Source organism: Pleurodeles waltl, chromosome 7, assembly GCF_031143425.1.
Source record: "Pleurodeles waltl isolate 20211129_DDA chromosome 7, aPleWal1.hap1.20221129, whole genome shotgun sequence".
Classification (NCBI taxonomy): Eukaryota; Metazoa; Chordata; class Amphibia; order Caudata; family Salamandridae; genus Pleurodeles; species Pleurodeles waltl.
This window is the reverse complement of record NC_090446.1, coordinates 202,483,483-202,499,038: the sequence shown is the minus strand read 5'-3', so window position 1 is coordinate 202,499,038 and position 15,556 is coordinate 202,483,483. Positions and strand designations below refer to the sequence as shown.

The 15,556-nt window shown below is 40.7% G+C and overlaps 1 protein-coding gene across 1 annotated transcript in view; it reads left to right on the top strand.

Moving 5' to 3' along the window:
• SLC13A3 (solute carrier family 13 member 3) overlaps positions 1-13,518 on the top strand; it is a 346,390-nt gene extending 332,872 nt beyond the window's left edge. The window contains exon 13 of the mRNA XM_069243573.1: positions 10,840-13,518. Coding sequence (XP_069099674.1) covers positions 10,840-11,028 — 189 coding nt within the window. The 3' untranslated portion in view covers positions 11,029-13,518. The remainder of the gene's footprint in view (positions 1-10,839) is intronic.
• Positions 13,519-15,556: the final 2,038 nt, after the last annotated feature.

Genomic DNA, 15,556 nt, shown 5'->3' with positions numbered 1-15,556 from the left:
TGTACCTGTGGTTATCCCTTCTGTAACTGTTACATTGGCTGTAAAGGCTGAAAACCTTGCATATTACTCATATTGTTCTGAAAATTTTGATTTTGACCCCCCATTCTAGTTCCTCTAATGCTCTGATATGGATTGACACCATTTGGCTGTTGCACAACTCCACCTTGATTTAACATTGGACACTGTCTCTTCCAATGTCCAATTACTCTGCAATTATGACAGGGTAACAACTTTTGCTTTTGTTGCTCATCCTGCATCACCACTGAACTCAAATCCACATTTCTATTGACTACCGGAAGCATCATTCCACCTCGACCTCTGCCTCAACCTTAACTCAGAAGCAAACCGTTTCCCAGTGGCAGTTGCTGAAAATGTCCCTGTAGTCCTGTCTGTGCAGCCTTAATCTGCATCACCATCGCTTTTTCTTTCAACTTTTTGTGCTTCAACTTGATTTCATCACCACAGTATTTAGCATACTGCAATACCTCATCAATCGGTTTTGCTTGCCATCAAATTAAATGATTCTTTATCATCTGATTTATTTCTGGTTTCAACCCTTCAACAAACCTGAACACCAAATGATTCATGCTCTCTTTCTCAATTGTTTCCACACCACTAAATAGCTTGAACACTTTCAACAACCTTTCATAATTTTCATGAACCGATTCCTTTCCTTCCTATGATGTTCTATCTATGCGCTGCCAATCAAAGTTTTTTGGCGAAACTCTTCTTTTCAAAAACTCAATGACTTTATAGTAATATTTCATTACATCAGGAGATGGTGCACCTGTTTTCAGATCTCTTTGCGGTTCACTCGTTGGCCAATCTACACTCCTTTAGCATTCAATCCACAAGTCTGCTGGAACAACAATATCAAAGAGTGCATTCAGGTCTTCCCACAGACACTTTGCAAGTTTCACAAAACTACCTATTTGCTGGTAGAACTTAAAATATCACTCTTATTCTAAGGTACATGTACAAATTTCCCTCCAGGTGTTTCCCTCATTAGTAGCATTTTCACTGGATCTCCTGCCTGTGTCATGTTATCTTTCTTTGGACTTTCTCTTTTTTTGACCCATCTGCCTTCCCATTTGTCTAATGCTCTCCAAACCTTCACTGTCTTAAGTAATTCTCGAATATGTGTTTTCATCCCTGCAGACCTCATGTGTGTAAAATCTTCTTCCTCCATATTTAATCTGTAACTTTTTCTCAAACTTTTAATTTTTGATAAATCAATATCATACTCATCTGCTACTTCTTGTAACTGTTGGTGAACCTTCTCGATTCCTCTGGTAATTATTTTACACAAATATCTTAACTGAGTTTCAGTATAGGTCTCAAGTCTGTTCACCCCCACGGTCCCTTCCAAGAGTTCATTTCCTTCCATTGTCAATCTCTCTCTGTTTATTGTGTCTTCTTCCCTGTCTTTTCTTTCCAATGTTTTTGAATTACTTAAATCTTCCAACCACTTTGTTATTTCTTGTGCAGATAAGCCTTTCAAGGACACTCCATTAGATTGTGCACCTAAATCTCGCTCTGGTCCCGAGCTTGCGCATTGTTGCAGAACCATTAATCTCTATCCCTGACTATTGTAAGATATAGTCCCAGAATTCTTAACAGGAGACAAATCTATTACAGAATTAGTCTCATTCAGAACTTGTCCTTGTCTAGGGATTAATTTTTCAAAAACCCCATTCCGAACTTTGATCAGAGAATTCACTCCATTATTGTTTACTCATGCATATAATGGAGTTACCGGACCCTTTGTAACAGATACAGAATTTGTATCCGGATTAGCTAAAGATCCAACCCTCTGTATCTGTCCTGCACCCATGCTCTGCATTTGTGGAATCTCTATTTGAACAGGCTATTTTTGTATTTCGACCAATCCTTGCTGACCAGGAGACAACAATAAATTAGAAGTCATCCTTATAAACTGAGCCTCTGGCTGTATCTCAGGAATATTTATTTCCAACTGCTGTCTATTGTTCAATGAATCATTGAAACTACTCTGTATCAGAACTCTTTCATTGATTAGGATACCTCTTGATATCTCTGATGTGGATGGTGCAGTAGGAACTGTAATTCCACTTCCATTTGATCCACTATCACTCCTCTGATGTATATTTGGTAGAGGATAAGTCTCTAAAATCTCAGAAACTAGCTCATCTTCACCCATGTCATCGTCATCATTAAACATGACTCATTTCAGGTCTTTCAGTTTTTGTTCTTTAGCATCTGTTGAACCCTTTTCCTTTTTCTTTCCATCTTTTGTTTCATTCTCATCCTCCTATGGTCTTGCAGGAAATAATCTAATTCCCTGTAGTGTTTCTGTTCTCCACCTTCATCCCATCTATCCTCCACTAGCGTCTTTTCTACTCTCCTCATTTTCTTTTCAAATATCAATGCCTGTTGCTGCCTAGCTACCAGCTGCCAAATCGCTAAGGCTTCATATTGTGCTGGTCTCGGTTGAGGTTTTAAACTATACATATTTAGGGCCATATTTATACTTTTTGACGCAAAACTGCGCTAGCGCAGTTTTGCGTCAAAAAAATTAGCGCCGGCTAACGCCATTCTGAAGCGCCATGCGGGCGCCGTATTTATTCAATGACTTTAGCCGGCGTTAGCCGCCGGCGCTGCCTGGTGTGCGTGAAAAAAAATGACGTACACCAGGCAGCGCCGGCGTAGGGGAATATGGAGCTTGGGCGCCAAAAAATGGGGCAAGTCAGGCTGAGGCAAATTTTTCGCCTCAACCCGATTTGTGCCATTTTTTTCGACTCCCAACCCCCATTGAAATGACTCCTGTCTTAGCAAAGACAGGAGTCATGCCCCCTTGCCCAATGGCCATGCCCAGGGGACTTCTGTCCCCTGGGCATTGGGCATAGTGGCATGTAGGGGGCACAAATCAGGCCCCCCTATGCCACAAAAATAAAATAAAAAAAATACTTACCTGAACTTACCTTAATGTCCCTGGGATGGGTCCCTCCATCCTTGGGTGTCCTCCTGGGGTGGGCAAGGGTGGCAGGGGGTGTCCCTGGGGGCATGGGAGGGCACCTCTGGGCTCCTTCCAAGCCCACAGGTCCCTTAACGCCTGCCTTGTCCAGGCGCTAAAAAACGTCGCAAAAGCGGCTGGACGTCATTTTTTTTGACCCGCCCACTCCCGGGCGTGAGTTTTGCCTGGGAGTGTAAATACGGCGCACATGCCTCAGAGTCAATTTTTTAGATGGGAACGCCTACCTTGCATATCATTAACGCAAAGTAGGTGTCCACGCTAAAAAATGACGCAAACTCCATGGACTTTGGCGCTAGACGCGTCTAACGCCAAAGTATAAATATGGAGTTAGTTTTGCGCCGGAATTGCGTAAAAAAAAACGACGCAATTCCGGCGCAAACAGAGTATAAATATGCCCCTTAACTTCAAATTCTCCAAAATTCTCAAATTAAATGTTCCATTATCCGGAAAAGCCAAACAACCTTCTTTTCTTGTAATCTTAACCCAATGTTTCAACCAAAGACACTCTTCTGTACCCTTCTCCTCAAACACGATATATGCTGGAGTATTTTCTGGCAGACAAATTTCTCCTTCGAATGCCGGACTATATTCGTCACCTCTAAATACGCTTCTCAAAGCCTTGAAAAACTTCATTTTCAACTGAATTTTATTCAAACCTGATATCCACAACAAACCTTATTTATGAACTAAATTAAGCTGAGCAACACAAATAATAAATTGAATATAAAGAAAAACAACCAATCAGGAAAAGTGACTTCAATCCCACAATTCTCTTCAACCCTCTCAGCTTCCAATCGCGTTACTCTATTGTTGGACTGATCAACGAATCCGTGCGCAACCCTTTTCACTAATCAACCAATCCCAGCGCGGCACCACTTACGTCACATTAACACATACACACCTCCTCAGTGCGCTCGCTGAGGCACTGACAAAGCCTATCGTACTGATTTCTTTCACATCCCACACATAAAATCAACGCAATATTAATTCGGGAGCAAAACTCAAAAACAAAAATAAGAAAACTAATTTGCCCATTTACTACAGGTAGCGTAATACAATCGCTTCAGGAACCTTCCAAAGTAACCTTCAGCTTTTGCCTACTCTTTTTCACAGATCCCCTCAATCGCGAGTAAAATTCGACCTGCAAATTTAACTTCTTAACCCCTTCAATGCGGGCGTCGGCCACTGGCCGACGCCCGCACTACCTCTCTGGTGCGGGTCACAACCAGTGGCCGACACCAGGGAGGGGGTTAATAAATCTTCGGGTGCGTCGCACCCAACTATGATTTTTTTTTTATTTTGGTCCCTGGGAGACACGGAAGCTCTTCCGTGTCTCCCCCACCACCCACCCGCCCCTTTGTGACGTCAGCGCGCCGCGAGGCACGCTAACTTAACAATGTTGATTTCCCCACGTGTGACTTATGTGGATTCCCCAAAGTTTTCTTACCCAGAATACCCTGCAAAGCTGAAATGTTGAATAAAAACTCTATTTGTCTCGCATTTCTGTCACACAAACTACAGGAATATGCTGGGATCCACAAAGTTCCTACCACCCAGTGATTCCTCCCCTGTCCTGATAAAAACACTACCCCACTTGAGTGCCTACACCTAGTGCCTGCGTCAGGAATGGATCACCACAGGGTCAACAGCTGCCTCATGTAAGGACCAACATTGACCGTTGTGTGATCTATTCCTGTTGCGGGCACCAGGCCTACCCACACAAGTGAGGTACCATTTTTATCAGGAGACTTGGGGGAATGCTGAGTGGAAGGAAATTTGTGGCTCCTCTCAGATTCCAGAACTTTCTGTCACCGAAATGAGAGGAAAAAGTGTTTTTTTGGCCAAATTTTGATGTTTGCAAAGGATTCTGGGTAACAGAACCTGGTCAGAGCCCAACAAATCACCCCATCTTGGATTCCCCTAGGTCTCTAGTTTTAAAAAATGCACAGGGTTGGTAGGTTTCCCTAGGTGCCGGCTGAGCTAGAGGCCAAAATCTACAGGTAGGTACTTTGCAAAAAACAGCTCTGTTTTCTGTCAAAAAATGGGATGTGTCCATGTTGTGTTCTGGGGCATTTCCTGTCGCAGGCGCTAGGCCTACCCACACAAGTGAGGTATAATTTTTATCGGGAGACTTGGGGGAATGCTGGGTGGAAGGAAATTTGTGGCTCCTCTCAGATTCCAGAACTTTATGTCACCGAAATGTGAGGAAAATTTGTTTTTTTAGCCACATTTTGAGGTTTGCAAAGGATTCTGGGTAACAGAACCTGGTCAGAGCCCCACAAGTCACCCCATCTTGGATTCCCCTAGGTCTCTAGTTTTCAAAAATGCACAGGTTTGGTAGGTTTCCCTAGGGCTGAGCTAGAGGCCAAAATCTACAGGTAGGCACTTTGCAAAAAACAGCTCTGTTTTCTGTCAAAAAATGGGATGTGTCCACGTTGTGTTTTGGGGCATTTCCTGTCGTGGGCGCTAGGCCTGCCCACACAAGTGAGGTATCATTTTTATCGGGAGACTTGGGGGAACATAGAATAGCAAAACAAGTGTTATTGCCCCTTATCTTTCTCTACATTTTTTCCTTCCAAATATAAGAGAGTGTGTAAAAAAGACGTCTATTTGAGAAATGCCCTGCAATTCACATGCTAGTATGGGCACCCCGGAATTCAGAGATGTGCAAATAACCACTGCTCCTCAAAACCTTATCTTGAGCCCATTTTGGAAATGCAAAGGATTTCTTGATACCTATTTTTCACTCTTCATATTTCAGCAAATTAATTGCTGTATACCCAGTATAGAATGAAAACCAACTGCAGGGTGCAGCTCATTTATTGGCTCTGAGTACCTAGGGTTCTTGATGAACCTACAAGCCCTATATATCCCCGCAACCAGAAGAGTCCAGCAGACGTAACGGTATATTGCTTTCAAAAATCTGACATCGCAGGAAAAAGTTACAGAGTAAAACATAAAGAAAAATGGCTGTTGTTTTCAGCTCAATTTCAATATTTTTTTATTTCGGCTGTTATTTTCTGTAGGAAAACCTTGTAGATCTACACAAATGACCCCTTGCTGAATTCAGAATTTTGTCTACTTTTCAGAAATGTTTAGTTTTCCGGGAACCAGCATTGGTTTCACACCCATTCCTGTCACTAACTGGAAGGAGGCTGAAAGCACCAAAAATAGTAAAAATGGGGTATGTCCCTGTAAAATGCCAAATTTGTGTTGAAAAATGTGGTTTTCTGATTCAAGTCTGCCCATTCCTGAAAGGTGGGAAGATGGTGATTTTAGCACCAGAAACCCTTTGTTGATGCCATTTTCAGGGGAAAAACCACAAGCCTTCTTCGGCAGCCCTTTTTTCCCATTTTTTTTTTAAAAACGAATAGCGCGAACCACCACAAATAGCCAAAAAAGGGCTCAGCACTGGTGGGGGGGAAAGGCCCAGCAGCTAAGAGGTTAACTAATTCTTGGATTGGACTGTTGTTCTAGTGCACTTAGTACTCACCAAGTTTAGTATAGTTTCAATCACACCAATTAGCTTACAACCAATCACGCCGAATCGGTCTAACAAATGGACAAATTACAACATATACCAAGTGTCTCACTACACTTGTCAATATACCCTGGAGTCCCAGACCTCTCTCCTTTGGTCTGTCATCAACAACCACATGGATATTGTTTCCTGCATTAAGCACCACATTCAAATGAAGAACACCACTTCCCTGCTCTCATACCTATTGGAGTACGCCCACTCATCTAAATTCTACTTGAGTATCTCCACTCTTCTAAATTTGTAAACAGCTCAATCATCTGCAAATTAGCTCAAGCTGTGGAAGCGCAAATCACTCGATGCAATTCAACCAAACACCGCTAGAAACATACCCTTCACCCTAGAGGATCTCCAAGAACTGCAGAAAAGTAACTTAAGGCAACTAGCAACTTATCTTGTTAAATCCATATAATATTTTAGAAAGAAGAAAAACAATGAATTTTATTTTCAGAAAAGAAAGAAAATCTTATATTATCCTCATTATGACATCATCAAACAATGACGTAACCGTAATCTGCTACCAAAAACTGCTGCAGCGCCACGAAATCCTAGCTATTGCTTAAACTGAATAGTGGACTCTGTGCAAGAGGTCAATGGATCGAAGCGACATAGGATTGAGGGGATTTCTACAATGAGGAATGTAATCATCAACAATAATCAATATAATCAAAAATCTTGAACCTCAAACAATAACCACTAAAGTTTATTAAGAAGAATTATAACATGTAGTTCCCTAGATTAGCAATGCTAATGGCACGAAAATAACTCTCAGACACAATAGTGGTAAACATACAGAATGAATAGTGGTTGATTAGGATGTCTAATATATCTGAGTTTAATCAAAACAATTAAGCAAATAACCTCCAAAATAATAACACTGATTAGCAACACCAGAATCGGCAATAATGGTAACTTAGGCATTAGTACAAACATTTAAAGAGTGTCAATATAAATCTTGAGCATTCGAAGTTAATACCCTCACTAACCACAAATTAGCATCAACATGTTGGGCTGCATGTAAAAAGAATTTAGAAACACAAATTTAGGAAAACCACTCTAACGCGGATACTATCAGCCTGGTGATGAATACATAAAAAAAACATTATTAGTATGTAGCAATCAAGTTATAAGTTGCAGTTGGTACCTGCATAGCGAAAGAGATACATATAACATTACAAAATTATACGTTACCCCAGTAACAACAGCATGCAGTCTACTTCAGTAAGGGGACACCATCAGGTATGTTTTCAGAGAATCGCACCTAATGTCAGCTAAACCCATACTGCTAATATGACTTGGACCATCTGGAACTCTGTCATCAAAATCTCGGGTCTATATCAATCTCTTTTCTCAAATTCTCATCATGGAGTCTGACTGTAGAAAATCCTACCCAGGTTGTTATACTAATCTTCAAAAAGCTCATGATTGGTCAGTACATGGGGTGGTTACGATTCAGCCAATAATAATCCTAATTGATAACCTAAAATGCAATGGCGTCACATTAACCAGGACATATTTTTCAACAATAACTTTTCCTCTTCTGTCTCATCCGTAGCTCCATTGTTCCATCCCGTGTAAACTTCTCTTCTCAGGAAGAAACTTTCTCACTTGCTACATTCACTTCCATCCTCGAGAAATAAACCACATATTAGTAACATTTTCAGACAATAGAACATTCAACTTATGCAAAAACTTGGTTAAACATGGCCTTGTAAGACATAATGCAGCAACCCACTAGGGGTAGCTGTGTACACATCTATTAAATCATCTAGTATACTTTTATATAAGCATTGAGCTATGGAAAATAACCACAACATTTAGTTAGAATTTTGCTCAGTTAGGAACAGGAATGAACTGTGGTGACCATTTTCAAAAGCCACCCGTTTTTGCATGTTAATTCACTATATAATTAATATACCAAAATCATTAATAAACATGTTAGAAAATTCACACTCTCACATCACTGTTGTCCTCCAAGTTCCTGCTCCATTCTTGGACTTGCCAAACTACTGCAGCAGACCAACCAAGGAAGAAACACATCAAGCCATCAATCATCTGAGAATTGGGAAGGCAGCAGGACCTGAGAACATTCCTGCAGAGGTACTGATGGCAGACATTGAAAGATCAGTAGACATGTTCTACCCATGTTTGGAAGGATTTAGGAACAGAATGAAGAAACAAGTTGATGCCCAGTTGTGAGTTCAGCAAGCTGACTTCTGAAAAAATAGACCCTGTACAGACCAGATTGCAACACTGTACATCATTATTGAGCAGTCGATGGGATGGAACTCCCTCCTCTCTATTTCAACTTCATTGAGTATGAGAAGGCATTCAACGGCATGGTCAGAGAGGCCTTATTTTTAAACTCCCCTGCCACTACTGTGTGCCAGATATAAGAATCATCTGGAATGACCTGCAAGATAGTCCTTGGAGAACAGCTTATGAAAGCCTTCCTAGTGAGGACTGGAGTCTGCCATGGTGTTTTGCTCTCAACTTTTCTTTTCATACTGGCCATAGACTGGATCATGAAGACATCCACAGCAAGAAGAAGAAATGGGATCCAGTGGACACCTCGGGTGCAGCTCAATGACCTAGAGCTTGAAGATGACATGACCCTACTCTCCAATACTCATCTGCAGATACAAGAGAAGGCCGACAAGGGGGCAGCCACATCAGCACAACTTGGCCTCAGCATTCAGAGGGGGAAAACCAAGATCCCAAAGGCTAAAATTGCCGGCACAACTGTAGTCTCTCTTGCAGGCGATACACTGGAAGAGGTTGAGGCCTTCACCTACCTGGGCAGTGTCATAGACAAGCAGGGCAGCACAGGTGCCTACGCCAAGGCAAGAATCAGCAAGGCAAGGTCTGCCTTCATTCAACTAAAAAAAGGTCTGGAGCTCCAAGGATCTAAAGCTTAAAACCAAGATCAGGTAGTTTGACCTGTAAATGTACACTGATTTCTTTGAGAAATCTCAAGTTTACCCTCATAGATTGGGAGAAAAAGCAAGGCTTTAGACTGAATTTATGTGGTATTTGTGAAGCAACTAGCTTAATAACAATATCTCTTATTCATATGCTTCAAGTGGTGTTTTAATTGATGATGACATACTGACCTGAGCAAACCTAACAAAAGTCCCAGGCTTCCCACTAGGTCCTTCGCAGAGTAAATATTGACTTCCATTCCTGGTGACGGACTTTGTGCCTACAAAATCATCCAGAGTTCCATGCACCCAAAAATCTAAATGTTGATTCCCTGCTTCATCTTGCAGGTCCAGGTCCATTACCATGTAGGGAACTTTTCTGTCCCAAAACGGTAACATTCGGATCTTGATACAGTAAGTGTCAAAGTCCATGTTATTCTCCACAAACTCAGAACATGAAATAATTCTTGCATCCGGACCACACCTTGGTGTCAAATGACAGGGCCTTCTGTGATATACTTTACTGTAACTCATATCCCAGCTTCATGAAAGTGAATCATGATTAAATTTAACATGTCCCATGTTGATGCAGTTCAGTCATATTTATCGAATGCTAAACTGGCTTACGTCGGAAATTTCCTTCTTACAGTAATGATATAATATAATACTATAATCTTTTATAGCAGTAGGGTTAGGAGGATTTTTTGTCTCAAATATAGAGGGGATTTCTGCCCCTTCAGTAGACTTCATGCACTCCATTACAACTCAGTCACGTCACATCACGTCTTAAATGACAACGTTCCGCCACAAAAGAAAGGCTGTTTGAAAATTGGCACTACATACATCATGGTTGTCACTGTGTGGGCTCTTCAAGGTAGGCTTGGTGCGTTTGTTTGGTTCATAGGCTAGGAATTATGATTACCCAACAGAGCTATTCAGTGTTACGGCTAAGCTGCTGTCTCCCCCTTGTGATACACTCTCGTGTTTATGCTAGACTGCTCAAAATATCTGTTCAACAATTATATTATTCTTAATAAAATTTGTAGATCATCCTGTTATCACCAGGCAGAAATACTGGCAACCTTTGTGGAACAGAGTTAAAGGAAATGAATAGGGCATTCAAATATCAACGTATAAGTAAGAATCATCAGAATTTTTGTCCACGTGGTTTCTTATTGTAAAGGATAATTTATTTCAGCAGAAAAGCTGTTATATCTTTGTTGGGTTTTGATAGTAGCTACATGTTGTGCCTAAGACGTTCATAAATAGGAGTTTGTACATTATTACCTTGATACTGGACATGTTTGTGTCCCCCAAATAGAAAACAGAAAATAATACGCTAAATAATTGTGTTTGCTTCTTTTCAGGCACGAACCGGATTAGTTATGAATCTAATGGGCGTTCTGCTTCTCAGCCTGGCGATGAATACATGGGCTCTGAGCATCTTTCAGTTGAATACCATTCCTGACTGGGTACACCTTCTACCAGTTAATAGCACCTTACAAACGTCAGGCGTTGAGAACTACACCGCAAATCCATTTAACCGAACAATATGAAAAAATGTGACCTTTCACAATTTATAAAAGTAATTCTGCTGCTGAATTCTTCCTGCTACACAGGGAAAAAGACAATGTTATGGAAGTTGCTATGATAACGGAAAAGCATCTGTTTCAATCCATAGCATTTGGTCACCAGGATGACATAAAACTTTATTTTTATTTATATGTACGATAAATTTAGATTTTTTAAATTCAGGAACACATATCAATTGCATCACTTTATAGCTTGATTTATTCATTGGTGGCATAAAATCTCTGCTCAGGGGATCTGTTCTAACAAAATATATTTGTACTGTTGCACTTTAAGGTCACTCAGTAAATCAAGACACACTTGGTGATGTACACATTAAACACAATACTTCAACGCGTGAGTCATCAACAGTCAGCCTGTGAAACTGAACTAATGTGAAATTATAGAAGAAGAAGCTACTTTTATCATTTTAGTTAAGAAAACGTTTTGCATGGAGTTAGGCTCACCACTTCCACTTATCCATTATTTCATGATTTGATTGCTGGACTATGACAACTCCAGTAATAAATCCCCTTGGAAATTTCCACTTGCTTATTCTTTTAGACATGCCTTACTTACTTACGGTCGGAGTGGGACAGAAAAGAGGCTCCGGAACCAACATAAAAGGCCTCCATCAGCGAATGAGAAAGCTACAGAAAGTGACCAACGTTCTGCCAATCAGGGCAGTTTCGAACTTATAAAGACATGCTGCATTGTTGTTTCGCAAGGAATGGGAGACTACATGTGTTTGTGCTTGCTACAGCCAATGCTTGTGGTAAAATCAAGAAAATCAATGGTAAAGACCATAAAACAGACCCACAAATAGCAAAAGCCACAGCCCACACACTGAGATGAAAGACCAGCCCTTGAGGCTAACTGACTGAGAGACCAGTCTGACTTTTCCAGTAACAAATGGTTGCATTTTCTTTTTTTGGAGTAGCCACCTAAACAAAAAAACACTTTTGTAGTCAATGCAATTAGCAAATTAAATTCCAACAAAGTTGTGTACTTTTAATTTATATACAATTGACTTGTTAGTTTGGTGCCCCCTCACCTGTTTTGATTTATTCTATGGTTTGAAGGCCGGGCAAACTATATTTTGTCCTTGCAGCTTTGTAGTACCAACCTTAATGTTTCTAGACAAAATGACAAAACTGACTTTCACCTTCTGGCCCTTTAAAGCAGCATATCGCAAGCCTTGATTAAGAGTACCTCGGGAGTTGGGTGATTTACTCCCCACCAACAGCAGCAGATGCAAAACTTGAAAAATAAAACGATAATAAACCATCTTTATTACTGTTTTATTTTTCAAGGGGGCAGGGCAATGGGGTTTGGCAGGCGGGGGGGGGGGGGTGGTGTGAACTCCCTTAGGTGCGCAGGTGGGTTTACCCACATGCGCACTGAGCTCTCTCCAACCCGAGCTGTGTTGCTGGGTTTGAGACAGAAGGTAAAGGCTCCCAGTGTGCCTTGGAGCTCAAATCGAGGGCTCTCAAGCCAATCCTGACTCTGCTCTCATGCTGCCAGCAGCATGAGAGCAGCATTAGGATCAGCCACAGGGCAGGCTAGGAGCCTCTGCGTGACGAGCGGCGATGCAGGGATGCAGCAATTTGGCGATGGGCACGTACGTTTTTTTTTTCTTCTTTTTCTGTTTTGTGATCTCCCTCCCCCAACACTTTTCCCCTACACCAGCTGTGACTGGATTTATGTATTTCACCTGATAAATAAAAATTCCTTGAGGATTGCTATTTTTCGATACAATAAACAAGCTAATTACAAGTTGTTGTGCAGATGCAGCATAACATCTGGATTCGGTAGTTACTGTAACAAAATATGCATTTCCTAGTATTTACTGGCCTTTTTCACCCAGTATTTTCCCATAGGTTTGATGGGGGAAATTCCAACAGAATTGCACAGTTGTCTGAATTTTATGAGGAACTCTTAATTGATTGCTTTGAGTATGGAGGAATGAGCAATGACCCTGAAAGAGTCTCCTTAATCTAATGAAAATAGTGGCTGGTGTCGGGGAAAAGTAGTGGGGCAGCGCGGGGGCTAATAATAATAATAATAATTTTTTTTAAACGTACCTGCCACTCGCCACTCTTCTGCTGTGCACACGCTGAGACTCCCCAACATCCATCCAGACGGTGCTGTCCAGCTGGCAATATCCATGAGAGTAGTGCCGGTATTGGGATGAATGGGCTGGGTTTGTGCTCCATTGGGGAGTGGGATCCTTTGGCTGCTGCTGTTCTCCACCCAGCAACGCAGCTGGATTTGAGAGATGTCAATGCGCATGTTGGTTTGACCTTCCTAATACGGCCAACCAAACCAACTTCTGTACTAACAGCAGTGCCCACCACTCCCTCACCATTCTTCCCATGGCCCCCCTAAGACTCTGCTCCTAATGAAAAATAAAATGATAATGAACCTGTTATTTTCATTTTATTTTTATTTTGCCTCCACTTGCAGGAGGCTGAAGCTCCTCCAACATAACGGAGGAGCTGCAGCTATCTAATGAGGTAGAACCTGGTATCACCTAAACGGTACCTGGCTATTTGTCATTCTGCAGTTTTCAGGTTGTTCATCCTCATCTTCCCCTCAGCATGAGTGGGTATTTGAATACATTTATTGTCAATCTATTTTCTTACCAAAAAAGTATGCCCTGACATTTGGTTTTTGAACTTGTGGTTATTGTATAGGTGTGTAAGCAAATCTCATTTTTTAAAGTGCATACTTAGAGGGGAATCATGTGCTTTTTCAGTAGTGTTATAGTACATAATAGCAGCTCTTGATATTTTCACCTGTATGGAACCCCATCATATCATTAGTTGAAACGGGGTACCCTGGCCTAAGTGATTCTGCGATTTGAACTTCAAATCAGTACACAAAAATAAAGAATCAAGTATGTATCAAAAATACACAAATTAGAAAATACTTTATTTAATTCACAAACTGTAAGATCACGTTTTTGTTTTAATGGGAAGATTGGAGTTTTTAAAAATGCACTTTTATTTGTAAAAGATGAAGTGTATGTTCTGCTAGATTCAAATCTATCATTCACTTTTTTGAAGCTCATTATGCAAGGTCTCTTTTTGTCGGTGCATACCAGTGTTGTGATTAAGACCAACAATCAGCCATACTAGATTCTGTTTGCTGTAGTTCCATTGCTCCCAAAAGTAAGCTAAGGCCAGCAAATTAATGTTTTGCCTTCATATTCATTTACATTTACAGAGCATACTAAAATGTTATAATTTGTTTTTTATACTGCGAATATGTAATTTTCTAAACAATTGCTGACCCCCTGAGTAGGTGTTGAGTACCTCAGATTAAGACCCACTGTATATGACAAAGGCAGATGTTAGTGGAAACAAGGATAGTAAAAACTCAGTGCCTGTAAAAATTGAGTATCTTCACTACATTCATATGCATGACTGACAGATGGTGCATACAATGCTTGGGTTATTTTATTTTTATTTTTAATTATTTGCATAGCAATTTAAAGTTCACCTTTTGGCTACTCCAGTGGGGGCTTGGGCTGTTTGGAACCATTGTTTTACATGTAGGTTCATAGATAGATGTCATCAGCTCAGTTTTTCCTGTTATACACTCATGATGGTGATGCTCAGGTACTTACCATAATCAGTGTTGAGTGAAGGTCATATGAGTAATGTAAGTTGTGTGAGAGCATAGGGTCTGATGTGTTGGCCTGTTTGTTTCTGCCCTGACTGAATTAATAAATATAGCCACTTCTGTAGGGCAGCAGGAGTGGATGACCGTTCAGTATTCCTGTTTAAAAGATTTCCCAAAGGCCATTATTTAGATCATCTTTACACTCCAGCCAGTTTCTAGGAGTATGAGTAGCTCTCCAGTGTCTTAGTTTGGAAAGGTAAGTTACATACTCAACTAATGTTTTTTAGCTCTCTGGAGTGCACTGACAGTTTTGTTTGGAAGAGGTTAACAAAGCCTACATGTCAACTTTGTAAACAATGGGATAAATAAAGCATTTTAGAAGCCTAGGAGCTCAGACAAAAATCATGCATTATCTTTGTGACGTTCAGCAGTAGTGTAGAAATGCTGACTTATATCCATGATTGCCGTACAAAGTTTGAATTGTTAGCCAGCCTTGTTGATTTTTGTAGGCATCTCCAGTTGAGATTTGTAGTGTGAAATGTGGGCTGCACAATGTGAAGCAGTGGATCAGTTGTATGAGGAAATATATGACTCCTATGGGTTATTGATTGAGTTGACCTTTGTGAGATTTTGCTCTAAAGAAGCCCAACAGGTATAAAGGTATTCATTCAAGTCTGTGTTACTTTGTCTCTTCCTGTCCAAAACTGAGAAATGTGTTTCAGAATTGCAAAATATATTATGTTCCAGATCACAGCCACTGTTTGATGCAGTTATTTATAGTTCAAAAGACCTGAAAAAAGAAAGGAAGCAAAATCCACTCAAATATGAAAGGATTATGTAGTATGTCTGAGAAGGTTGTATTGTTTAATTGTTCTTTTGTGTCACTAG